Raw genomic sequence first — 26,384 nt, forward strand, 5'->3', positions numbered from 1 at the left:
CAGCGTGGCCCCCAGACAGGTCCAATGCAGTCTTCTGGAAAGGAAAACGGGGTTTTGGTGGGGCAGGAAAGGGGCTTATTTGTTTTACTTCAATTAATCTTTGTTGACCATTGTCCATTCTCATGGTGTTAACAGGTTTTGTTGTTTTATTTTAAATAAGCTTTATTTTAGAGTAGAAAATAGCATTTTGTAAAAAAAAGGAAACCACTTATGAATGCTTTTGTATTTTAGGATGTCATAAAGCTAATTTAGTTACTACTTTCTTCTGTCAACCAGTGTTGGGGCTTTTAAGTTTTTCTGGTTGTGAAAACTCAAGTATTTACACAATTGTGCCTTTACATTGGAGGCGCAGCCATAATTAAGACGACTATGTTATTCTTTGGAAGATATGTAGTATTTTGATTATCAATAGCTTAATTAATGGTGCTGTTTCAGCTTTGGGAAGTAGAACAATTATGTAATCTGTCTGGCAGGTCTTTAAAAAGTTCCATCATTTGACTTGTCTTTAATCTAGTGAAACGACTTGCAAGGTTACAGTTTAATTAGGGTTCCTCTCAGGAGATACTGAAGATAAATTTAAGACACTTTGCTATGTGAGGGGTTATCAGCAGTTCACAGGCAAGTAATATAGCTTGCTGCCTCAACTGCCCGTCCTGCTCCCGTTCCCTTTCTGCATCCTGCTCAGGCCCTGGATCCAACTGAACTGAAAGGTGAAGCCCTGGTTCTTTCCCTGGAAGAGCAGCTCAGTGCTCTGACCCTGTCTGAACTCCATAACTCAGAGCCATCTTCCATCATTTCCCTTAATGGTGAAGGTTTCAAGGTGGAGCTTTTTGAAGACACAAGAGGGAGCACCAAGGTACTTCTGTCACCTGTGTTCTGGTAGTGAAACTCTGATTCATCATAGATTTTCCTGTGTGAGAGTGCCACATTTGTCCAAGTGGGTACAACTATGTGACGGCAGAGCTAGAACGGTTTGATTTTAGCCGGTCAGATGCTCCCTCCAGTCTTAAATTCTAATTTAATTTCATGAATAAAACTAAAGTCTTATTACAAGTGGGCTTTCAGAGAGTAATTTGGGCCAGTCTTGTCATCAGGCAGGTTTTCTGTCATGGATCAATAGGACAGGGCCTGAGTGAGTAAGCAGTTTGTTCTGTGAGAGCTTGAAAAGAGAACAACGAAGCTTGACACTAGAGACTGGGAAGTATATCTGAGCACCACTTGCTTTGACTTGTTGAAAGGCTTCCATCCTCAAGTATCATTTCCTCTATAGCTTTCTATCTTCATTAGTCATTTCATTCTGTTTTCACTAAAGCCTTCTAAAGCCGAAGGGTTTAGAGAAAGGCCAAGAAACCCTGACCTGAGCCCTGCCTTTCTGTTGGCCGGCTTGGAATGTGCTCCACTGGCTTGTACACCTGAGACTGGGGCTTGTTTCTCTCTGCTGCACTCTTCAGCTGTCAAACCTGGGCTCAACCTCCCTTCAAAGGCTTTCTTTTAAAAAATGTAACTAGAAAGGAGGTCACTGCCAAGGGAATGGTGTTATACATAAGATTTACTTTTAATTAAATTAAAAAATGTTTACCTAGGTCTTTACCACTGATACCTGAGAGAAATATAAGGTAGAGTTGCCTTATATACCTTCAGAGTTGCCCATGGGTTAAAACATATTCCTAACAATTTGTGTTTCTCATCTAATACTCAAGTAATGTTTATTCACAGGGCTACTCAATGTAAGCCCATTAGTAGTAGTTCAGACCATGAAAGGTTGTTTCACACAGGGAAGGGAGTTTTCTTTAGTAGCAAAAACCTAAATTCTTACAGAATGTTCTTGGAATTTGATTCCAGCTCATGGACCATGAATCATGCTCTTCCACTGCAGTTTTCCCAAAATACCTATTGCTGGCTTGCTCACGTGACTATCAGAGCACTTTCTGCACCCTCGAGTTACTAAGACCCCAGGCATTTCATATTCTTGCCTTTTTCCTTCCTACAAAATCAAAGCGGTACAGTCTGTGCCGCACTTCCTGGCTGGGCATCAGCATGCTTGTTCAGATTGGAAAGCAGCCTCACGTGTGGGGGCTTCTGCATGTTACCACTCTTAACTGCCACCACATGGACTCTAAGAGGTGTCTCAGGGTTCATCTGGCTCAGCCCCTGTTCTGTGAAGAGGAATCTTCAGTTCCTCACTGGGAGTTCCAAAGTATTACACTGTGTGATGGCAGATTAAGAACTTTCTTCACCTCCTGATTCCTCCATCATTCTGGAGGTGTACTATAGGGCCCTTAGAGGCTTTTGAAAGTCATTCTTATTAGCTGTCAGGAAGAATGAACCCAACTGCTCTCCAAAGTCATGCCCACGTGTTCTTACTGACTGCCCCCATATGGACTCAAATGTGCCACATGGGGTTTTGGTAAATACCCAGAGAGCTTGTTTGGAAGCTTTGGCAAGTATTCCTCAGACAGGTCCTCCTCTTTAACATCATTTGGAGCAGGCCTTAAAATGGGTAAATCTCCTTCACTTTCTCTTGCAAATGTTAGGATAGTACCTCCTCTAGTCCAGCTATGTGCTAAGTGCTAAAAGTAAAGAAATGAACCAAGACATGCTGACTCTGCCTTCTTAAAGCATTCAAGTCATGAAAAGAATAATGTACAATATGAAAAAGACCATGATAATAAAAGTAAAAAGTTTTACATTAGCATGTAGGCAGTAGGCTTCTAACCCGTATTTTGGAGGCTGGTAGGACCTCTAAGAAGAAGTGACATTAAGCTGACATGTAAGGATGTTCTAGACCAAGGGCACAGACTGGATAAAGATAAGATGAAGCATGACTTAGTGGAGGAAGAATTATGGTATGACTGAAGCCATTTGAGAAGGGCATAGTGCGAGATGAACTGGAGACATAAGCAGAGACCAGAGCAGGAGGGGCCTGTTGAGTCATGGTGAGGAGCTTGGGGTTTTTCCTCAGTGGGAAGCCACCACAGGGACTTCAGCCAGGGGAAAAAGTGACAAACTGACATTTTAGAAATAGCCATGTGGCTGCAGAGAGGAGAGTAGATGAGAGAGAGGTAAGGCCAGAAGCAGAGAGACTGTCCAGAAGACCATGTCAGTAATTCAGGTGACGAGTGAATTTGCTTAAATCTGCATGTTATTGTAAACTTTTCCCAGATTTTATCTCTGTTGGCAGAGTTGGAGGTGATCGGAAGAAATCCAGAGTCCCAAAAGAGGTAAATGTGTTATTTCATTATCCAAGTATTGATGAGGTAGGCAAGAAAATTGGATATTGCTGATACTCATAAACCTTAGCTTTTTATATCAAGGACCTTGAGCCATTAGACCTCAGCAGAAAGCACTGAGGTTAGAGCACAAATTCCTATGATTTCTAATTAAAGTGTTTGTGGCATTGATTAAAAAGGAAGTCCCTAGAGGATCATGTAAGCTAAGCATCTGAAGAAATGTTTAAAAGTAGAGGGACATCTAAAGAAAAGCAAGGGAGTAACAAGTCTGCATGGGAGGAGAGGCCTGTCCTCACACAGGGGCCCACAGCACTGGCATGTCCTTAAGCTGGGCACATGGATATAAGGAGGTCTGTTTGCTCTTTGCTATCTTTACATGAATGTTAGAAGTCTGCATTTGTTTGTATGAAATACTCTGATCTGAAAACTTGAAACCAACTGAAACATAGCTTGGGGACACCAGGGGTGGGCGAGAGGAGAAGCCATAGAAATTTGTCCTGGCTGGCAAAGGGACTGTGGTCTGTGCCCCTTTTCTGCAGGACTACAGATCTCTGGATGAGCAGTAGACCTCCAGATAATAGGAGGCTTCACTCCTTACTTTAGCCACCCCTTTATTCTGACTTCTTGTAGCACAAGATAAAAATTGTAGGACTGGATCTGGAAACCACTGGAAGCCTTATAATCTTAAAATGTGACCTAAGCATGTACCTTACCCTCTTGGGTAACACAAGGCATTTCTTTGTCCATATTTGATAACTGAATCTTAATAGCAGGGGCATTAAAGCCCTGCAGATGAGTGTGTTTCATCTACCCGGGGGTTGTATTGTTTTCTCCTTCCCAGTGTCATTGTCTCTCAGTGGACCAGCATGCTGAAAGTTGTGGCGTTGCATCTTAAGAGGCATGGACTGACTTACGCCATCATCGATGGATCTGTCAACCCCAAACAGAGAATGGACTTGGTAGAGGCATTTAACAACTCCAGGGGCCCTCAGGTATGAGCTGGCCACATCAGAGCTATATAACTAAGAGCAAATTGCTCTCAGTTATACAGAGTTCCAGTGTAGCAGCTCAATTTAAAAATATTCATAGCCTTGATCTCTTCATGTGTCTTTTTTATTAGATAATTATTGGGGTACATATTAAGGTATGCAAATACTCCAAAGAAAATAAAACGTGAGGGCCAAAAGGAGAGTAAGGGCAGAACTGGTTAGGATCAAGAGAATCTGTGCAGGAAGCAAGCCTGAAAGGATAGGTGGGATTTTAGTAAGAGGAAACATGGAGGGAAGTGGAAGAACAAAGTCATCTGATAATAGATAATAAGAATTTGGAAAGCATTAGTTGACTGATTGGTGGAGAATCATAGCAGTGGTGTGGGGGTTGAGGGTGCAGAGACTGATGAAATAGACAGAATCTGGTTAATGGTTAAGTTTATTGCACTAACCACCCTCAGTGCTCTAAACTGCATTTGTATATTCTGACAGGTATAATTGATGTTTTCAGGTTGCCTCCCAAAAAAAGTGTGAAGTAAAAATTTCCTCAAAGGTGAGGCATGGGAGATAGTATCTCAGAATTTGAACACAGTGCATTTACAACAGCAGAAGGAAATCTGACAGAAACACATTGCTTATCTGTATTGATTTTGGGCTTGAATCTGAGACAGAAGGAGAAATGTATTATGAGACCAACTTGTGTGATGTTAGTGGTGTGTTTTCTTTTGAAGATTATGCTAATCTCTCTCTTGGCTGGAGGCGTTGGTCTAAACCTGACTGGAGGAAATCATCTTTTTCTTCTGGATATGCACTGGTAATGATTCTGTATTTTTCTTGGGTTGTTACAGCTTAGCAGGGAGACCAGGGGGCCAGAGGGGCAGTAGTGCCTGACTTCTCATGATGAGTGTGCTCTCTGTGTATTATGGAGATACCTCTGTGAATAGAAGCATATAGACTTGGATCTAAATAGGGTGTAGGGCTGCTGACAGCCCTGAATTCATGAGCAAGCAAGATTTCAAATGACTACTTAAAATACTCCGTTCTCTCTATTGTTAATCTAACATGTTTCAATGGAAACGGAGCAGAGCCTTTTCTCATGTCCAAGAGCTACATCACCCAGTTTTACCTCTTTGAAATACCATATTTCAGACATATATGTTGGCATCCAAGGAACTCTCACCCTGGGTGAAGAGGGAGAAGCTTTACTCCAAAAGGAAAAGGACAAGGAGTTTTTTAATTATGTTAGGAATACACTTAACACATAGCCCTTGGACTTAAACCATAGTATCAGCACCAGAAGCATAACAGCACCCTTCCTGGAAATAACGATAAACGAGTTAGTGAGTTGCTAGGAGAAAGTGTTAAAATTAGTCCCAGTTTTTGGTTTTCCAATTATGCCAATTAGGGATTCCTGCACATTTGTCTAATTCTCCAGGCAGCCCAGACTCGCACAAAGAGGCTCTGTTATCTTCTGGAGAATGTGTTTAGGTCTTACTTGGGATGCCACTGTACATGTAAATGAGGAAAGCAGACTAGGAATTAAGCTACTTTCTAAAATGAAGAATGTTATCCAGGATTTTAAAGTGTAAGATGAGAAACTAGTTTGGAGTTGATAACGAGAACTTGTAGTGAAGGAAACAGTCTCCTTAGTTAAATCATAGAATGTTAAAGTTGAGAAAAGCGTTTAAGATCATTGGGCAGGCCTCACATTTCCAAGTAGCGATCTAAAGTTAAGAAGGTTGAGGGTAGGTGACTTGGCCTAGTCATCGGGCTGGTTGGTGACCAAACTGGAGCAGTGGTTTCCCTTCTGTTACTAACAGCTGTTAGCTGATGACAGTGCTTAGTTACTGTTAGCAATCAGACCTCAATTTCTCATCAGAAGGCAAGAAGGTACCTGGCGCTAGCTTCTCTGAGGCCAGTATAGCCTAGGACGGGATCTATAAGCTTTTTATGTAAATATGTAAGGCCAGATAGTAACAGTGTTAGGTTTTGCAGGCTACAAAGGTCTCTTGTGCACATTCTTCACTGTGAGTTTATTTTTTCAACCCTTTAAAAATCTTAACAACTATTTTTGGCTCAAGGGCCATATAAAAAATGGTGGCTGGATTTGTCCATGGAATTTGTCTCCCCCACCAGTCTAGGATGTCAGGACCTTTGAGCTTTACCTGTTTTGTAACAGGAATCCATCACTTGAAGATCAAGCCTGTGACCGAATTTACCGAGTAGGGCAGCAGAAAGATGTTGTCGTACACAAGTAAGTAAAAGTCTCCCAGGACCTAGGACCCTTCCCATATTCTGCTTTTGTACTGTCTTAATAGAATTAAAGTATTTGGTGGTCACTTTACTTACAATCTGCTGAGGCTCATCCTCCTTGGTACTCACGCACAGTCAGAAGGGGAACATAAGCAATTGGGGGTAACCTTGGAATTGATTCCTGCCCAAGAACAAGCTTGTATATAACGGGAGCCTTATTTCAGCCAAGGCAGCCCATGAAGGAGCCTCTTCTCTCTCTCTCTCTCTCTCTCTCTCTCTCTCTCTCTCTCTCTCTCTCTCTCTCTCTTTCTCTCTCTCTCTCTCTCTCTCTCTCTTTTTTGCTTTTAACATTTATTTTGACATAATTTTAGACATACAGAAAAGAATGTAAGAATTCTTACAAAAATAATACTAAAAAATTCTTGGTTCCACGAACAATACCAAAAAATTCTTGTATACTGTCTGTGTGTTATATTGTGTATAAACTTTCTTCTGGGCCATTTGAGGGTAAGTTGGATACATGATGCTCCTTTATCCCTAAGTACTTCAATGGGCATTTCCTAAAAATAAGGACATTCTTTTATATAATCACAATAAAATAAAAAAATCAGAATGTTACCACTGCAACTATTACCTGAGCTGTGGACTTGATTCTCTTCTGCGACTTAACTTCACAGCAAAAGAAAATCCTAGGTCCTGTGAAGCATTTAGTTGTCATGACTCTTTTGTCTCTTCTTATCTGGAAAAGTACTGCAGTCTTTGTTTTATGACATTGACATTTTTGAAGAGCATAAACCAGTTACTTATTTTGTAGAATGTCCCTCTATTTGGGACCCTCCTCTCTTTAAAAGCAACAAAACCTGCCTTAATGTTGCAATCCACTCTAGCTGTGGACCTTTTTCTCCTTGCTTTTTCAGGAAGTTTTCTGAAGAATTTGAAACCACTGACTGTCTTTACTTGCTTACCTTCTTCATTGTGAGTTTAGTTGCAGGTAATAGTTGCTGTGGTAACATCCCAAATACTGTCATTCTTCAGCCTTCTATAAACTGGCCTTCACCCTTATCGCTCCACTGAAACTGCCCTTGTTAAGAGGCATGCATGAATTCCAAAGTTTGCATGTAAATACAGCAATTATGTCAGTTTTCCCATCTTTAATTCTCTTTGTAGCTCTCTGTATGCACCTCCCTTAATAGTGCTGTCTACTCAGTCAGTTCCAAATCTGCAACTTCAGTTCCAAGATCTCCTAAACTTCAGCTCTAGATATCCAAATCTCTAGTAAATATCTCAGTCTGAGTGTTCACATGTTCACCAGTTACCCACTGACTCTTGTATTCGTCTCAGTTAAACTCATAAAACTAATTCCTATTGAGCACTCACTGTGTAGCAAGTACTATTACTTGTTCCAGGGGCTCAAAATGTCATAGATTAAAAAGAGGTACCACCTCATATCTATTTATTCTTCTGAATACATTGTTTCTGTGAATAGTATAACTTTATCTAGTCGTAGAGCCAGAAACAAGACTTTGTTCTTTCTCTCATTTTTTATGTACCAAGTCCATTAATTTTCTAAATGTTTCTTATAAACATCCCACCTTCCCTTCCATCCCCACTGCCACTCTCCTCTTATAAATCTAAATTTCTGAGGTGTGCAAAGCCACTTGTGATCTGTGCCCCCCCAGCCTCAAGCTTCTGCAGTTACTGTAAGAACATGGAGGAGTCCTTTTGACTTTTCTCTGGTTGGATTGGACAACTTGATCTTCCTCCAAAATACTATGTTCTGTTTTATACACGCTCCAACTCCCTGGGATACCTTCCCCACTGTCTACACTTGATCATCCTATAAGTCACACATTAAGAGTTAACTCTTCAGTGGAGCCTTCCTTGAATACCCCCAGATGGATTTCCTTTTACTCCTTTTGCACACTGGGCATAATTCTATTACAGCACTTGCCAGGTCATATTATTATTGTTTATTTTCATGTCTGTCTCCTTCTCTCTGAGAGCAAGACTATATTCATCTCTCCGTCCCTACACCTGGCAGTGTGTGTGGCATGTAGTTACTCACTTAGTACTTGTGGAATGAGGAAATGGATGACAACAGTGGCATTTCCTCAGCTTGTGAAACCTGTTTTCAGTGTGAATTAGCCAAAAAATAAGACATTCTGTACTTACTGTAGTACACTTAACACCTGCATTAAGGCCTCCTCATCTTACCAAGATGGAACTTTTGGGAGAAAGCCAAATCTCTACACTTATTTTGGATAGGAATCTCTTTTAGTTTGGCATTTCTCAGCAACCATAGCTTCAGAAAGAAGGGAAAAGTCAATTTGAGTCACATCATTTTAAATGGATGTATATTTAGTAAGGCTGTTTCAATTTCTTACACACAGAATTCTTAACCAAACCTAAGAAAACTTGAAGAAATCTCATTTAAAAACTAAAGCATAAAGGGAAGTTTGAATGTGTTACTAGATACACTAGTTTGAGTTTTTAATGGATTGTCTGCTTTTCAGATTTGTTTGTGATGGAACAGTGGAAGAGAAGATCTTGGAGCTCCAAGAAAGAAAGAAAACTTTGGCCAAACAGGTTCTATCAGGATCTGGAAAGTCTGTCACCAAACTCTCCTTGGCTGACCTCAAAGTCCTTTTTGGCATCTGACTTTCTTTCTATAGGACTCAGAATAGTGTCGCTACTAGGATCAGGGATAAGAGCCTCACCATGGTCCTTCGAGCTCTCCTTCGCATTTCCATTTCACCATCAAGCCTTAGGCCTCCTCAAAATGAGGCATAATCTTATTCCTAGAACTGAGGATTGGTTGTCATATTAACCAGTTGGTTAAGAAATTACGTTAATCAATCAACTTATTTAATGAGTGACATAGAAACCAATAAATGATTACAGATAAAAGGCTATGCTCTAGAGTTAGGTAATTTTGGAAAACAACTGGGAGAATTGTATATACAGATCAGTAAAACTCAGAAGGCCCTTTGTTACCTTTCTCTTCACACCTGATGGACCGACTCTCACTACCTTTTGTAATACAGGCTCCATCCCATCTCTTCATCTCCTGCCAGTGAGGCTGTCCGCTCCTATAAACATCTTCGGGCTAAGCAGAGAGTGGATGCCGATTCCTCTGCAGTTGGCTCCTTTAGAAAGTTCTTCCTGTTAGGTATAAGATCAAGCAGGTGCTGTGTGCATAAATAAATGTTTAGTATTTGCATCATTGTATCAATTATTGTTCGGTAGCCTGTATTTTAGTGTTACTATATCATTTAATATTGCTATCATGTAGTATTTGTGTCATGTAATTTCAGATGTATTATTTTTTACAGTACAGGCGTACCTTGTTTCATTGTGCTTTGATTTATTGCACGTTGTAGATACTGTTTTTTTACAAATTGAAGGTTTGTGACAACTTTGCATCAAGCAGGTCTATCTGCCATTTTCCCAACGGCATTTGCCACCTTCATGTCTGTGTCATATTCTGGTAATTCTCAACAATATTTCAGACTTAATTATTATCATATTTGAATTGCTGCAATCTCATGATAAAACTTTTAACAGATGAAGAGTTGCTTCTTACAGGTGAGCAAAAAAGGTGGTTTGAGATGGAATCTACTCCCAGTGAAGATGCTATGAAGATTGTGGAGATGACAAGAAAGAATTTAGAATATTCATATTTGATAAGGCGGCAGCAGGGTTTGAGAGGATTCTTGCAATTTTGGAAGAAGTTGTGTTAAGTTCTTTGGGTAAAATGCTGTTGAACAGCATTGCATGCTATGGAGAAATTGTTTGTGAAAGAAAGACCCAATCAGTGTGGCAAACTTTGTTGTTTTCTTATTTTAAGAAAGTGCCATGACCACCCCAACCTTCATCTACCACCCTGATCAGTCAGTGGCCATCAACACTGAGGCAAAACCTTCCACCAGCAAAAAGATTACAGCTCACCAAAAGCTCAGGTGATGCTTAGCATTTTCTGACATTGTATTTCCTAATTAAGGTATGTACATTGGTTTTTTTAGACGTAATGCTATTGCACTCTTAATAGACTGTAGTGTAGTATAAAATATATGTACTGGAGAACCAGAACATTCATTTGAATCGCTTTATTGCAATATTTGCTTATTGTGGTAGTCCGGAACTGAACCTGCAGTATCTCTTAGGTCTGCTGATATTTGTATTTTTACAAATACACAGTATTTGAAGTATTAATATCATTGTTTCATTTAGTATTATTGTAACATGTTAGTATTTGTACCATCGTATCATTTAGTATTTGTATTATCATGGGTATGACCCAGTAAGTATATATTTGACAGTGTAGCTGAGATAATGCTATGTGTTCACTACATTTTTCCAGTCTTCATTACTGGCTCCATATTCCATTTGTCAGTGGAATGAGGAGAGAAGTAATGGAAGTGATTTCTTATTTGCCCTCTAAAACCTTGCCAATGTTTCCTCATTGCTGTTTCTTCCCTCATTGGCCCACTGGATGCAAAGGAACTGACCGAAGACTGCAAGGCCCTAGAGAATCGTGAAGCCACTAGGTCAGGGATTCTTACCTATTTTTAGACCATAGGCCCTTTGGGCAGATTAGTAGACTCTGGTTCCTGAATGACTAGAACAAACCCCCCACTTCCCATATGTGCTTTTCTTCTCACCCTAGCTCACCCACATTTGGACTATGACATGCTTGCTTCTCTACACTTTGGTGTCCCCATTTGTAAGGAGGGCATTGTTTTCAGAACTCAGCACTACAGTGAGGTCCCTGATAAGAATAGAAAATGAGGAAGTAGGATTGCCCTTCTGGTGAGTTATGCTAGAGGTCAATGTACTAGGGCAAAGACAGATCACAAGTCCTGCCTGCTATTTGCCAATTGTCTGATAGCAGGTCAGTTATAGATCGCCTGGGGCATTGTAGTTCTTTTGACTGTAAATATGTGAATTGGCATATATCTCATTTTTCTCCACTGAGAATTTAGTAATAAGTATACATACTAGAGTCCACTTGACTAGATCAATCTTGTCAGCCAGAAAGCGCATTGTATGAATATTGCCTGTGTTCCAAGCACTGTTGAGGAGTGAGGCAGTGTTCCCTTTGAGGGTCAAGCATTCTTTTAGTCTGGAGATGGCTGCAGGTGTTATAACCCACAATCTTCAAATATTCAGAACCCACGGACAACACAATGTTTCTCTAGTATTCCTTGTTCTGATTCTAAGCTGGCATAGCCACCTAAGTATGTCTTGGACAGTTGTTCCTATAATAGTGAGATGCTATTGATGTGAAGTGGGTACAGAAAAAGTTGGAGCCATTATCCTAATGGGCTGGAATATATCAAACATGCATTCTTAAGTCCTGGCCCTTGGGTGGGAACTTCTCATCAATTAACATAAGTAGCATTCTGGTGTCTATTTAAGGGTCACATTCATTTTAGTTACTGTGAGTCAGTTTCCTAATGTCTGGTCTTTGCACCCTCTAGCAATGGATGACATCCCACCTGGTAGCCACTAGTTGAGGTGCTGCCCTGTGAGCTGTGCCAGTGTCCACCAGCCTACTTTTCTGCGACACTGCTGCTGGATTTTCTGGTCACAGCTGCCTGCCTACCTTACCAGACTTAGGCAAGGACGAAATGAGGTAATAAATGTTTTATAAACAATGAAGTACCATACAAATGCTAGAGTCACTGCTGTGAGACTAGGTCTGGGAATATGAGAATACAGCAGCAGCATAGGTGCAGCTGAAAGCCAGATGGTGAACATCTGTCCCCCAAAGCTCAGCAGGGCTGAGCATCCAATTTGCGAGGTACTTCTTATGTGACAGCTGCCTTTGTGGAAAATTTATAGTTTGACTTCTTTTTAGCAATGTTGATCACTGTGCATTCCTGTCTGGATGGAAACCTGGCCCCTTCAAAAACCCTGCGACAGACTTCTCTTGCCACCCAATCGTTATGAAAAGCAATAGATAGGGTATCTGTGGGAAAAGATCCTTTCCTCTAGCAATTCTGTGTGTTATTTAAAGGCTGTATAGACTGAGTTCCCTGTCTTCTGATTGTCTCTATTGCCCAATGAAGTGGCTTCTGGATTAAAATGTTTTCATATGTAAAAATGAAATTAGGGTCAGTTATAAAGTACCATGAGAGTCAGCAGCTAGGGGACAGAAATGGAAATGAAAGTACAGCCTAGCCCTTAGGAAGGGAGCAGGGGAGATAGACGTGCAGCCATACAGTGTCTTTACTATTTTAAGTTATTTTTATCTAGAATCCTTAGCTAAATCTGAGTGTAGGTAGAGATGTTTTAAAGGAAGGATGGGGCAAATACTTTTACTGCTTAATTAACTCATACATTAATTCAAAGATATAAAGTGTGCCAGGCACTGCTGTGCATGAAAATACAAGTGTAAACAAAACCAAAAACAACCCTGTCTTCTTGAGGCTCACAGTCGAGTAGGAGAGCCAGGCATGAATCAGATCACCTAAGGCTGTGAAGTGGGGAGCGCTGCCATGAGAGGTGTGTGTAGCCAGGAGGGCTTAGAACAGGGATTGGACCTATTTAGGGAAGACTTCTTCAAGGAACTGATGAAGGAATTGAAATCAATATGTAGATGCTAAGAAGGCAAAGAATGAAGGCCTCTTCTAATATTCTGCTTTTAATTAGCATTGACTTCTTAGTTTAGACAAACCTCACACACAGGTACACATACTCTGGAGTAAAGCTGGGGACTGTTGCATTTCAGAGGTTAGAATGGGTGGGCTAACAGGTATGTGTGCATGTTTGTTATCCAAGCCAGCCGAGGTATTTATTCTGTCCCACCCTCCCAGAGGACGAAGGCTGTGATTCGTGGCTCTTTTCTCTCACTTGTAACACCAGAGGTATAACTTACATCATCATGCTGCATCTGATCAATGCCTCGGTGCTCACAACTCAAAGGTGATTTTTGAAGCACTTTGTTACACTGGAGACAATTCCTAAGTCCTCAAGCTTCTTTTCTTCCCTCACCTTGGAGCCTTGAGCTCTGCAGATCATCCTGACTTTGCCAGCTCGGTCAGCTGGCAGCGCAGCTGAATTAAATTAAGTTTAGATTCCACTGTAGCATGGGCCAAGGAACAGGCTTCCCACTCCCACCACTGACAGAAACTATTTTAATATTTTTAAAGAAATTGCTAACCATTAATATCACTTAAAAGCTAGGGTATTTGACAGAAGCTAGATGTCTCATAGAAATTTTCTGTTGAAATATAATTTCATCTACAGTAACATCATCCAATTATCAAAACCTTTTTCCAACTGAATTGATAAGCTTTTTATCCGCAGTTCTGAAATCTGATTCATTATAAGATACATAGGGAAGAAAATGATGTCATACAACAAGCTTCTTCATGGCTAGCAGTTCCCTAGATGTCTGAGGTAATTGGAAAATTCAAGGCTGGTCCCTAGAGTGCATATAATTTATCCAACAGGTCTGAAAGAAGGTTGATATTTTTTTCCAAGTGGTGTTTGTTTAAATGACAAATATCAAGGCATGGGGGACGGCAAGTCTAGCTTGTAGAACTAGATACCAAAGCAATCCAAACTAAAAATTCTACCAATTAGATCTTTATTCAGTAAATAAAATTATTAAGCCTTTACTATGCACCAAGAACTGCACATCGTGGGAACAATGTAGTTAAATGTCAAATCCCTGCCTTCACAGAGCTTACAGTCTAATATGAAGGGAGAGACATTAAACAAATAGAATATATGTTAGATGGCGAAGAAGCTAAGTAAAGGGACTAAGGAGTCCTGGGGTGGGGAGTTGCTTTTTATACAGAGTAGTTAAGGACCTTCCTCTCCAATAAGGTGGTATTTGACGTAAGAGCAGAAACATGAGGGAAATGAGGGAGTGAGCATTGCAAATGGAGGGGCAGTGATAAAGGTTGCCGGAGAGTATTTAGAAGTTTGAAGAGCCCCAGGCCGGCCAGTTTGGATGGAGAGTTGGGTGGGTCAGAAATGAGAGAGAAGCAGGGATCCTACATTAAGTATCACGCAGGATCCCACGTGCTGATGTAAAGACTGGCTTTGTCCTAAGGTGGGAGGCTGCTGGAGGGTGGTTAGCAGAAGTGGCGTGACCTGAAGTATTTTAAAATGACGTCTCCGACTGTTGAGAACAGATCATAGGAGGATACAGGAAGAAGCAGAGAGACTACTTAGAAAGCAGAAGTCCAGGTGCAAAGACTTGGTATACTGTCCTAGACCAGGAGGGTAGCAGTGCAGACGGGTCAGTGCTCAGCACAACACACTGAAGGAGTGGCTGGTGGGGTTCGCAGCAGATCAGATGTGCCTGAGAGGGGAGTCAGGGATGTTTCCAAGACTACTGAATCTACCACCTGTAAGAATGGATTTGGACGTCCCTTTTAAAGACAAGAAGACAGCAGGAGCAGTAGTGTGGTGGCACAGGGAGGTGGGAATGAGAATTGGAAATGGGGAGTTCTATTTTGGACATCTTACATTTGAGGTGCCTGTGGTACATTCAAGTGGAGATGTTAAGAAATCTACTGGACCTAATCCTTTGGAATTTGAAGCTGGAGATAATTTGGGGAATTATCAGTGTATAAATGGTATTTAAAGTCATGAGAGGACAAGATCATCTAGGGAGCGGGAGGAAACAAATGAAAGTACTAATCCTTGGTGCTCCCCGGTGTGTGGAGACTGGAGAGATGAGAAGGAACTAGCAAAGAAGTCCAACAAGGGAAAGTCAAAGAGGTAGGATTAAGAAGACTGATGCCACATAAATCTAGTGAAGAAAATGTTCTAGTGAGAGAAAAGTGATCAGCTGTGTGAAATGCTATTGATAGGTCAAAAAGGATAAACATTGAGAACTGACCACTAGACTCCATAAAGTGGATATTTACTGGTGACCTTGAGGAGAGCTGTTTCAGTGGAGTGGTGAGGAAAGACTGACTGGAATACATCCAAGAGAATGCAAAGCAGGGGAAGTAAAGACAGCAAACAGTTGTTTTTGAGGTCTTTTTAAAGGGAAGCAGAAAAATGGAGCCAACTGTCAAAGGGGAATGAACATACTGTGTTTCCCCCAAATTCATAGATTGAAGCCTTAGTCCCTAATGTGACTGTATTTGAAGATAGGGCCTTTAAGGAGAGATAATTACGGTTAAATAAGTTAATAAGGGTCAGTCCTAAATAAGTAGGCCTGGCTCTTATAAAAAGAGGAAGAGACACTGAGTGCACAGGCATAGAGAAAAGGCCATGTGAGGAACAGAAGCTGGCCCTCTGCAAGCCCAGGAGAGAAGCCTCAGGAGAAGCCAATCCTGCTGGCACCTTGATCTTGGACTTCGACCTTCAGAACTATGAATTAATTTCTGTTGTTTAAGCCACCCAGTCTGGTATTTTGTCATGGCAGCCCTAGCAGATTAATACTAAAATCAAAAGAAACCTGTTTTTTAAGATGGGGAATATTGTAGGATGTTTATGTTTTGAAATGAGCAATCCAGTAGATGGGAACATTACTGGAATGTTCTGGGTTGTAGAGATGGAACAAGATTTAGTATACAGGTATAGAAGTTCACTAAAACAATATAGGTACATTTGTAGATGTGGGAGGACAGGGAAATTCTCTTCTTAATCCTTTTATTTTCTTGGCCAAATAGTAAGCAAGGTCACAAGTGAAGAAGGGGAAGTGGGATGGAAACTGGAGTTTGAGAAGAAAGTATAGGTAATTGTCCTGGAAAGTGGGAGAGTAAATGGACTAGAGGTGTTGTCAGACTATTGGGCAATTCTGAGAGCCCACTGAAATTACTGGCCAAAGATTTAAAGTGAGACTAGTCATGTTTTTGTGTATTTCTCCAGATCAGTGAATTGGGTTAGATGAAGAGATGGCTCTAACCTGGGGTTTTGCCAGAGCTCCCTCTGTCATGCAAAAGGAGTGATTATAATTATGGTCTCTAGAATCCAAGCTGATTAAGGCCCAAGGAAAGGACATGGGTCAGGAAGTGAGACGAATAATGAGAATGTGGTAGAGTCACTGTATTGTGGGTTTCAGGGAGGTAGGAGAATCAATAGGCTACTATAGTGGGTGAGCTGGAAAAAGGGAAGAATTTGGTTGGAGGATTCTTGAAATTGAGATTATGAAAAGGGTTCAATTGGAATCAGGGTCTAAAGTATGACTGGCTCTATGGCTAAGGGAAGGGAAAGAAGAATATTAGAGAATTGGTCATGGAATTAAGTCTGTGGATATTGAATTACTCTAAGATTGAGGAGTACTACTAGAATAACAGCAAACTTGGTGAAAATCTTCAAGGAATGAGTGGGAATGACATGGAGCTCTGTAGACGGCTGAACCATGGAAGGGTAGTAACTTGTTTGAAGGCATGAGCTTTAAGGCTGGCCATTTTTAGAAAAGGAGGAGGGGTAATGGTCTAGAACAGGATTTTTCTCATCAGCGGTGTTATTAACATTTTGGATTGAATAATTCTGTGTGGAAAGTTGTTCTGAATTGAGTAGCTCTCCTGACGTCTACCCAATAGATGCTTGTAGCAGTCTGCTCCCAGCAGTGGCAAGGAAAAATGTCTTCAAGACTTTACTAAGTGTCCCTTGGGCTGCAAAATCTCATTTTTGAGAACCACAGATCTTAAAGCAGGAGTGATGTGCTAACAGGACACCTACCTGACCTCTGGGCTCTTGATATTAAGGGGTGAGGAAGAGCAGATAGCTAATAATTTGAGAGGGTTACAGGGCCATCAGTGCCTTCTGGGAAGTCCAGATTTTGATCAGAGAGAGGCTGAAGCGAATCTTTCTAGAAAAGGGTGAGAATATAGAAAATATTTTAGTGTTTACAGCTATAATGTAGCTAACATCAGCCTTGAGGAAATGTATTCCATGATGACCTGATAGTCAATGTGTTTGATCTAATTACCTCACTTCCTTTGCCTAACCCAGTTCACTAAATGAGTCACCCACTTCTTAATGGATCTTATAACGCAGATTTCAATGATGATATTTAATTCATGCTGGGTTTCTCCTATATTAGAAATCAAGAGTCCCAGAAGGACACACGAAGTATACAAAGCAAGGACCTTGGCAGGGCTGAGGCACAGCCCTGTCTGCTCCTTCCAAGAATGCTCTTCAGACTTACCAGCAAAACAGGCACACTCTAGAAGCCAGAGCTTCTAGTTATGTCCTAGGCATACAGACACAAGTGAAGACTAATCTATAAAAAACGAGGGTTGAAAGATGTGAGGAGGATAAAGGTATCTAGATTGCCTGGCATTAGTAGAACTGCAATAAATTTATGAGGTTCTATTTCAACAGGATTTCCCTTTATTTGCTTACTGCCTGTGTGCCCTTGACTAAACAGTAACCTTCAAGGCTCTGGGGGTATGAAATGAATATGGCATAGAAGGGGAGGGGCACTGCCACCTAAACAGCGAGATCACATCATAATCCATTTAAAGTGTGACAGCAAGAGGGATACAATGAAAAGAGGTTTTTATTTTCTGAGGAAATACCAGTAATATGTAACATTTAACAAGTTATGTGTAAAATATAAGGACTTAACTGCCTTGATCTCTACGTGCCAATGGCATAGCTACCTCCATGCCCATACAAGAGAAAAGGGAACCTCCTTTGATGTAGAAAGAGCACTGCCAACCTATTAAGAGAAAGGTAGTGGTGGCCTCTTGGGCTCAACCATCCGTGCACACAATCGGGTAAGTCACAAAGTAGTGGAACATAAGAGTGTAGGATAAGGCACTTTGTTTTTAATTCTATCAGTTTCTTGAGAAAATTATTTAAGGTCTGGGGTCCATACCCAAGAGGCCATCAGAGCGCCACAGTCCTGAGTAGGCTCCTTGGTGTGCTCTGCCCACCTGTCCAGGTGCATTCCGACTTCTCAGTAAACTTCCCACAGCATGACCAGTGGGGACGACCTGGGTGGCCTTTGTGTCCATGGCCACAGCCTAAGTACCCACCTGCATGGTACATGAGGAGAGGATAAAACAGCCATCAGAGTGAAGTCCAGTTTACTGTGGAAATTAATGCTCCTGGCATCATTCAGACTCATGTCTACGAAAACGTTGAGTAAAAGCCCAGCAAGGGAATGAGCTACATGACACCTCTATGCTTAGGACTCCCAAAACTGATGATTCAAATCAATCACTGTTAGTTAGCTAATGTTCTAAGAAGAGTTATTTTAACACTCTGCTAACTCAAGAAGATGAACTGGTTTGGATTTTAACTGTAAAGTTATTGAAGTAAAAGAGAAGGGTACAGTGGTAGAAATAAAAAAGGTAGATCCTTAAGTATTTATATGAAAGTGTGCAAAAGCCTACATAAGGCCCACATTAGCATAAGGACATGGTAGAATACTTTAAAAAAACTTAGATCTCTTGTTGAGCTGAATCTCCTCCTCCCCCCAAGAAAAGAGGTAGACCTGGCCTGGTTGGTTTAATCATCTACTCCTCCATCCCTGCCTTGCATGGAATTTCTTTAAAGTTTTGAAAGGAACAGGATGGGTTTACATTTTACACACTGTTGGCTGTTAGAATAGATTGAAATCAAGCGTCCCAGGAAGAAACGGCTCAAAGGACTGGTGAACTGTATCAAAACTAAAATAACTCAAAACCTTTAAGCATACTCTTTCAATTTTTCAGAACAAAGAAGCCTTAAATGGAACTTTTAGAACTGTGGTATATTTATATGCACGGACTTTATTCCTAGAAACAAAGCCTAAGCCTGAATGTCCTAGCTAGCCCTAGTGGCCGAGTGGTAGTTGATTCCCAGGGCTGGGAGACAGGCTCAGAAGGTAAGGACTTTTAGGAGGGAGGTCCTCCTCACCTGGCATGGTGCCTCCACAGGCACAGCGGGCAGTTTTCTGGCCTCCGCTGGAGCAGAAAGTGCAGCAGTGAAACACCCCCAGGTGTGGGCGGTGCCTTTTCCTCACTGTCACAGTGAATGGTGAGCCCTTCAGTGTTCAGATCAAGAGCAAAGAACAACACCTTATGAGTCAACAGGATGTGCTGAGCATCTCATATGCTCAGTGGACTGTCAGTCACAGGGCCTGCCCTTGGAAGGACAAGGATAGCCAGAGAGGAACAGTCTAGGTAACTAGCTGGCAGCTCAGCTGGATGGGACCAGACACAAATTCAGTGAACACCTAATACCCTGCTAAGCCTAGTCTGCTTTCCTGTTACTGACTTCATCCTGTCTTCTCCATTCTTGAGGAATCTCTGGGGCAACCACAAGGCTAGGACCTCCTATGGCCCTTTCTCCACTTTCTTGGCCACACATTGCTCCTCACACCGAGCCTATCTCTTTTTCTTCCACCTCCCCTCCAGCCTGGACCTATCGGTTTACCCATTTGCTTACACTGAGATGCATGCAAGGGAGAAGGGCTGAGTGTGTGGTTAATAACTCTTACATTAGATGCTCTCCTACCTAACCCCTTTCCTTCAAGGATAGCCTCCATTACCTATTTCTATCCTATGTTAAACAATAAATATTTAATAGGTGTTGCTATGTGCCTATCCCTATGTGAGAACCACACAGTCTGGCAAAAGCACAAAGTAGAGTCTGGCAACTTGGAAGCCTTTCAGATGTTAAGTTTCTCTTCCTTTAAAGAATTTATAATCTTTTTAAAACAACTTGTAGCTCAAAGAAATAGGTTCAGAATGATTTGCTGTATTGGTACTGTGTATTTCAGCAAATTTGGTATCTTAGTATAATTAGATGATGACCTCTGTGCTTACATGGTTTGAAAGAAAAGTGGAATAATGTATGCAAAAACCTTAACCCACTCTGCCATAATGTAGTTAGGCATGTAATAAGTGTCTATTGACTATGAGTGATCCTAGTGCAGAGACCACAAGTCTAACGTATCATGACAGTGTGGTATTTATTGTCCCTTTCAGTGTTGATTTCTGGTGGGGGGAACGTCTGACTACTGGAATGTCAGCAGAGAGATTCTGCTGGGCATGCTGAATATTACCTAATTTTTAAAAATTCATAATCTTTAAACCAGAAGGTGTTACACTTATCTGTGGAGGAGATGTAGTAACCACAGTAACAGATAAACATCTAAATAAACAGAGCAGAGAATTTCGAGAGCAGATGGGTAGTTAGGCAGACAGATAACTGATCAGTTGTGAGGAGAGGGAGTGACTCTCCCGGTTATGTTCCAGTGAGTCCATGTGTGGTCACAGTCTGAATAAGGCTGGAAAATTCTGCACTACATCCTATTTCCTGAATTCATATGCTTGTCTGCTGGAAGACTGCTCCTGCAATCAAGGCATCTTTCCCAAATTAAGAATTCCAACAAACCATCTGGAAGAATGGTAACTGCAAGCATAACTGCTGGGGGTTAAATAGGGACAGAGGGTCCTATGGTCATTAGCATCTCCTAATACGAATAAAAGTAGTAAAATCTGGTCATTTCTAGAGTGAAGAGAAGAAAGAAAGGAAGAGAATCCTATTCAGTCCCTCTATACAGCTGTTCCTATGAGAAGTGTCTCCACACCCTAAGATGAGAGAAGCCAGAGGCAAGGGCAAAAGGAGCTCAGGGAAGCTAGGGTCTTTCTCACCTGCACGTGCTGCTCTTTGACACAGACCAGCACAGTATAGATGCCAGGTTCCCTGGGGGTGTAGGAAATGTAGTATGTCCCGTCCTTGTTATCTTGCACCATTGTTCTGACTGGACTGAATGGAGAATAAGGGGTCAAAAAAACCACTAACTCTTCCAGGCCTGCTTCAGTTGCCCACATTTTAGGACATAAACTCTACACCATTCAATTCAATATTAATTTTAAATGTGCCCAAGCAGGATGCTGCTTCTACTTACCTTGAAAAGTAATTTTACAATAGAAGGGAAGCAACAGAAATACTAATTTAATCTGATGTGCAGATGAATTCTTTGAAAACACTGTGTTCTCTTCAAACTTCCATTCAAAGGAGAGCTTCTGTTGTCCCCTTCTGCTCTTTGACCTTCCTCCTCCCTCCCCTAATTTCAGAGACATAAGTATGCTCCCAGCACAATTTAATAGCAAAGGGGGACTGAATTTTGAGAAGGGTACCATTCAGTCTAACAGAACATTTTTCAGTCTCTAGTATCAAAGCTTGGGAATGAAGACAATCTGGGGCAGATCAGACTTTTTGGGAGAGAACTGAATATGGGCAAAGAACTCACACAAGAAAACATATCTGGTCCAATTGATCAGATCATATTTTTAAATAGCATCATGGGGAGGTAAGATGTAACTACTGCAGACATCTCCACTATCGCAAAGGATTTCAAATTTCCAGTTTCATCACCACTTATTACCCATGACACCTGATTGTGTAATACAAACCTGTCTTTCTTATCTTTAGGGACTACTGCAACTTGAATGTTGTCTCCTCCTCTGCCCATGCTCTCTCCTGCTGTATCCTTACAAAGCAGGGTGAAAGAGGCTGTCTGTTTCTCCCGGGCTCTGTGGAGATCTGCAGAAGATAAACACTCAGTCCTTAAAAGGCCACCTGCAGTGCCTCCATCCCATAATCAGACACCATCTTGCCTTTTCTCTTTAGTACAAATGGCTGTGCTTCCTGTTATCATCCTGCTCCCTTTCTTTTCCCTTCTCTTTCTGTCTCCCAGAGCTTTGGGAGTCCCTTCTGGTGAGCCTGGTTATCGCTCAGCCAGCAGGTGCTCCTGGATCACATAGGATCCTGGGCCTTCAGCCCTACAGCTGCTTTGAAAATACTCAGGACTGACCTACCTATTCAGAAATAAAAACTAGACCCTGTGAGAGAAGCTGGTAACCCCCAAAACTACCCTCTCTAAGCAGCAGATCCTGTAGGAATAGGCAGGGGATACAGCTGACCCACTTGTACTTTCATGTGAGATCCTCCATAATTCACTTGTGCCATGGTGTTGGGGAAATATGCGATAGCTCAGCCCCTGGTCTGGCAGTCAGAGGAAATGGGGCCTTTCAACATGGGGTTCATCAACTACCATGAGGTTTTTGGAGAGGCTTATGAAGGGTATAAGGATCTCCTGAAACTGCCCAAATTAGTGGCTGTTTCTTGAGGGAGAGATCATTCTCAAAGTTGCCTATGACTTCCCAAACAGTTAAGAATTCAGTGCCAGAGTCAGGCCAACTCTAGGATACAATCTTCCTGTCAGAGCTGATCTACAAAATATATGTTTGAATAACATGTGTCCTTTAGGCAGAGAACACTGGTCAAAAGAAATTGTTTTCCCCCTACTGAATGAAATGCCTACCCTATTCTTTTAAATGCCAATGATATGTGGCTTACCTGAACCAAAAAGAGCATAGAAGAAAGTAAACCCAATACTGCCTTTCTCACTCCTCTGAAACGCTCTTCAGAACTTGCAAGCTCCAAGCAACCTGAGGCCTGCCGTGCTCCGTCTGAGCGGGCAGGATTGTGTCCTGCCCTGAAGTCTATGCTTTTTTCTCTATGAGCGCTGTCTCCGTTCTGTCGTCTGATAGAAATGGCATGATTTTTGAGTTTCTTGGTAGTTACTACTTCTGTCAACTGGAAAAGGGTAAAGCCTTACTCCTGTATGGAATATTAACTGTACTCGGACCAGAACAAATCAGAAAGAAAAAGGCAAAGGAGGGGTCACTGATCTTTAGGTCATATGTCTTTCTCCCTTGGTAAACTGATCAGTAGGGAGCTCCTGCTACCTGAAAAAGCCACACCTCCTTAAACACCATGATGCAGTCCACTGCCCTCTCCATGCCAATGGGAAATGCCCTCCTACCTTCTCCTTGAAGGACACATTTGGCAGGATCGACCTCTTTGGTATTGATGGTCCCATAAACTTCATAACCATGGCATCGGCCTGCTTTCTCCTGAGGGAAAAAGCGTATCTTATCATTTACTCCAGGATGGGCACTGTATTCAACCTTGTTCAGCTTTGTAAGCCGTTCCACTATGACCCCCTTGGTGAGGAGGATCTCCAAGTCCGAGCCACTGGTCAGCAGGTGCTCGGTGAACTCCACTCCAGTGCGCATGTCTGCCAGCAGCTGCTCCAGCTGGGCCTTCTGCAGCTGCAGGGAGTTTTCCTTCTGGATCCGTATGTCTTCCAGCTGCTTCAGCAGCTTGTCCCGGTGCTCCTCAATGGCCTTGATGTAGCCCTCGGAGAATGTTCGCACATCAGCTGCCACAGCCTCCACTCGCTCCTGGAGGGCACTGTTTGTCCCTTTGATCTGTGCCAGGGCTTCCTCCAGGGCCTCCACGTGGGGCTGGGTGCCTCTGAGGAGCTCCCGCACCGAGTCACCATGCTTGTGGATGACATTGCTGGTGAAGTCACAGGGATGCTCGCGGTGCTCGCCCACCACGCAATCCCGGCACACGGGCCGGTCGCAGAGCTCACAGAACAGTCTCAGCTCTTCCGCAGGGTGAGTGGGACACAGAATGGGTTTCCCTATCTGGCTATAGCCTTTCAAGTCTTTTAGGTCCACCATGGTATGGTAAGTCGTTTTCTTCTGCCGCCTAGGGGCAAACAGTGTGAGGAACAAGAAATTAGAGAACATTCTAATGGGCAAAGTCAGTAGTTTTAAGAGCATGGTCTCTGAAGTCAAATCTGAGTTCAGTTCCTTGTTTTAACCTTTTACTAACAATGATCCAAGTTCCAGTTCCTCCTCTGTACAGTGTGGATGATATATACCTGAAAGTACTGCTGTGTATAAAAAATGATAGTAGACTAGGGCTCTCTGGCTTGGACATGACTTTGCAAAAGATTGCAATGCTAAAGCTAAGCCTGAATCTTTCTCCAAACAATTAATCTGGGAAGTTTAGACAAGAGCCAAGTCTACTCCTTACAGTAAGCCAGAGGTGAGAGCATGGTAGAAACTCAGCACCTAGACAGAAACTGTGCCAGATGGCAAAGCAACAAAGCCCGGGCTATCAAAAAGTGGCTACCTGGCTCCAAGAAAAAGTCTCAGCTTTCATCTAAGATTTTGGTTAAGCATTTCCTTTGCCCAGAGCCTCATCATCCAAAGCAGCAAGCTAGAATTTTCCTCAAGAGTCATCTTAACATTATGAGAAAGAGTGAAATCGGTGGTCAGTAGAATCAAAGCTCTTTTAATCCCTTTTCTGTATCCCTCTAGAGATTCAGGGAAATCCTTAGAGAACCAGTGACTGTGCAGAGCTCCCTTGTTAGCATTTTATCAACTTGATGCTTACATGCCTATGTTGGCACCAGAAGAGTGGCTATAGAGAAAAATAGAGTCAGCTGCTTAACTGGCAGCAAGGCAGTCATAATTACAAGTTAAAAATAGAAAGCCTGAACACTACTTATTCTGGTGGTGAGGCCACAAAACAAATGGAAGGAAGTACTCAACTATTTTAGGCTAATCCTAAAACCTTAGCCATTTTATATTCTAATGTCCTGGAATGGGTGAGGGGATTGAGAAGGGACAAAGAGTGATTTCTGTGACCAACTATTCACCAAATGCCACAAAGACATAATCTGCACTCCAAAGAGCACCTACCAGCCACCTCACCAAGCTCAGTGTAACTTTAGGGACAAGGCAAAGGCTGAGGTGGGGTCACACCAATCAGTACCTTATCCTGGGAAGGCAGCATGGATAAGTAGAAAGAGCACAGAATGCAGTCAGAAGATCTGGACTTAAAATTCGGTTATGTTATATATTACCAGCTGTGGGACCTTGGCAAATCACATACTGCCTCAGTTTCCTCAAATAACAAATAGGGGTGAAAACAGTGCCTGCTTTCTATAGGAGTTTCAAGGATCAAATGAGATTGGGGGCAGGAGCTATGCTATTACATTCTCCTCTGTTTTTCCAGCACCCACTGTCACTGTTCAGTATACAAATGATTGCTGATCCCAGAAAACCATGCTTTGTAAAAAGGACTGCAAACATTTGATGATTCTATTATTACTGTGGGTATTATGTAAGGCTGCAGGAGTTAACTACCTTTCTAGGTACTGTTACCACATCGTATGTTGCTCTTTGTCCTTCCAAGGCATTTGAGAAAGCTTTCCTTTCCATTTGTTCACCATGGGATTTCTCTGTCTCGACACCTCTTTTTACTTTGCTCTTAAGCTACACCAGGTGGGTTATCCCGTCTTTACCTATGAGCCTGGCAACAGAAGTGGCAGAGGTTGGCTTTGCAGGTCTGACACCTCTTCTCAACTTCCCTGTCGCTGCACAGGTCACACACCAGGCCCTGGCCTTCCCCACGAAGACTCTCCAGCATCACATCGTTCATGGCCAGGTGATCTATGGTTAAAGCCTTCACTCCACCCACGGGCAGGTCCACCTGAGCATCACATACCGGACAGAGGATGCCGATCTGCGGCTGCACACTGGGTGGCTTGAGTTCCTGAAATATTGACCCCTCAGAGCTTGTGTCAGAGTCTCCCCCTCGAAAGTCCATTACTGAGAAGCGTTCCAGCTGCTCTAGACACGTGGTGCAAACTGTGTGTAAGCAAGGCAAGAGCCTGGGGGCTTTGAAAAGTCCCATGCACAAAGGGCAGTGAGTCCTGACTGAGTTTCCAACGGCAGTCCCGCTGGGGAGTTTGCCCACGAAACGCAGCAGCGGTTTCCTGTTTTCTGACATATTCCCCACGTTTGTGCCCCTTACCAGAAAAGGTCCTGGGCAGTTCTATGCAGGCAATTAAGCCCACAAAAAAGTTGCCACAATTTTACAGAAACCATGGGGACTTCCTCTTTGGCAAATCGAAGAGCAAAGACGAGGTTTGCTCAAAAGAACCACCCACAGATCTACTCAGGAGATTCCTCTCTTTTCCTTGGCATCCCATACCACACACCCACGCGCTCCTCTGCCCCCAGGTCCTCTCCGGAAGCGCTTCCTGATCTAGGTCCTGGGCTGGTCCTGGGCCAACTCCCGACCTCTCACAACCTCTACCACCCCCCTCCCCCTCCCGCCCCACTGT

At 42.4% G+C, this 26,384-nt stretch overlaps 2 protein-coding genes across 7 annotated transcripts in view; one reads left to right on the top strand and one right to left on the bottom strand.

Annotated features, from left to right (window-relative positions):
• The window catches only part of TTF2 (transcription termination factor 2), a 35,106-nt gene extending 25,282 nt beyond the window's left edge, over positions 1–9,824 (top strand). For 3 of the 4 annotated variants that reach the window (XM_017668227.3, XM_017668237.3, XM_017668248.3), the window contains exons 18-23: positions 686–856; positions 3,163–3,221; positions 4,072–4,222; positions 4,951–5,033; positions 6,399–6,473; positions 8,986–9,824. In XM_017668227.3, coding sequence (XP_017523716.1) covers positions 686–856; positions 3,163–3,221; positions 4,072–4,222; positions 4,951–5,033; positions 6,399–6,473; positions 8,986–9,130 — 684 coding nt within the window. In that variant the 3' untranslated portion in view covers positions 9,131–9,824. Of the gene's footprint in view, positions 1–685; positions 857–3,162; positions 3,222–4,071; positions 4,223–4,950; positions 5,034–6,398; positions 6,474–8,985 lie in introns of those variants that run through there. The other variant, XM_073234466.1, reaches the window with a different exon arrangement.
• Positions 18–26,384, bottom strand: TRIM45 (tripartite motif containing 45). 3 transcript variants are annotated; one of them, XM_073234468.1, is made up of 7 exons: positions 25,560–26,384; positions 23,220–23,953; positions 21,805–21,934; positions 21,040–21,154; positions 19,298–19,424; positions 18,273–18,432; positions 18–34 (listed from the first exon to the last, which is right to left on the bottom strand). In XM_073234468.1, exons 1-6 carry the CDS (start codon positions 26,045–26,047, stop codon positions 18,284–18,286), a joined length of 1,743 nt encoding a protein of 580 aa, XP_073090569.1. In that variant the 5' UTR covers positions 26,048–26,384; the 3' UTR covers positions 18–34; positions 18,273–18,283. The 3 variants fall into 3 exon arrangements, with proteins under 3 accessions (XP_073090569.1, XP_073090568.1, XP_017523697.1); XM_073234467.1 differs by lacking the exon at positions 18–34 and adding an exon at positions 13,653–17,258 and having other exon boundaries at positions 25,560–26,383; XM_017668208.3 differs by lacking the exon at positions 18–34 and having other exon boundaries at positions 18,203–18,432; positions 25,560–26,383.

The sequence above is a fragment of the Manis javanica genome, chromosome 4 (assembly GCF_040802235.1).
Source record: "Manis javanica isolate MJ-LG chromosome 4, MJ_LKY, whole genome shotgun sequence".
Taxonomy (NCBI): domain Eukaryota; kingdom Metazoa; phylum Chordata; class Mammalia; order Pholidota; family Manidae; genus Manis; species Manis javanica.

What these genes read in the sequence shown, in the direction of transcription:
- TRIM45 (XM_073234468.1), bottom strand. Translation starts at nt 26,047, where the DNA reads ATGTCAGAAAACAGGAAACCGCTGCTGCGTTTCGTGGGCAAACTCCCC. An exon ending in TTCTGTTGCCAGGCTCATAG is followed by an intron (nt 23,954 to 25,559) that starts GTAAAGACGGGA and finishes GTTTGCCCCTAG; the next exon opens with GCGGCAGAAGAAAACGACTT. An exon ending in CTGTGGAGGCACCATGCCAG is followed by an intron (nt 18,433 to 19,297) that starts GTGAGGAGGACC and finishes TGTACCATGCAG; the next exon opens with GTGGGTACTTAGGCTGTGGC.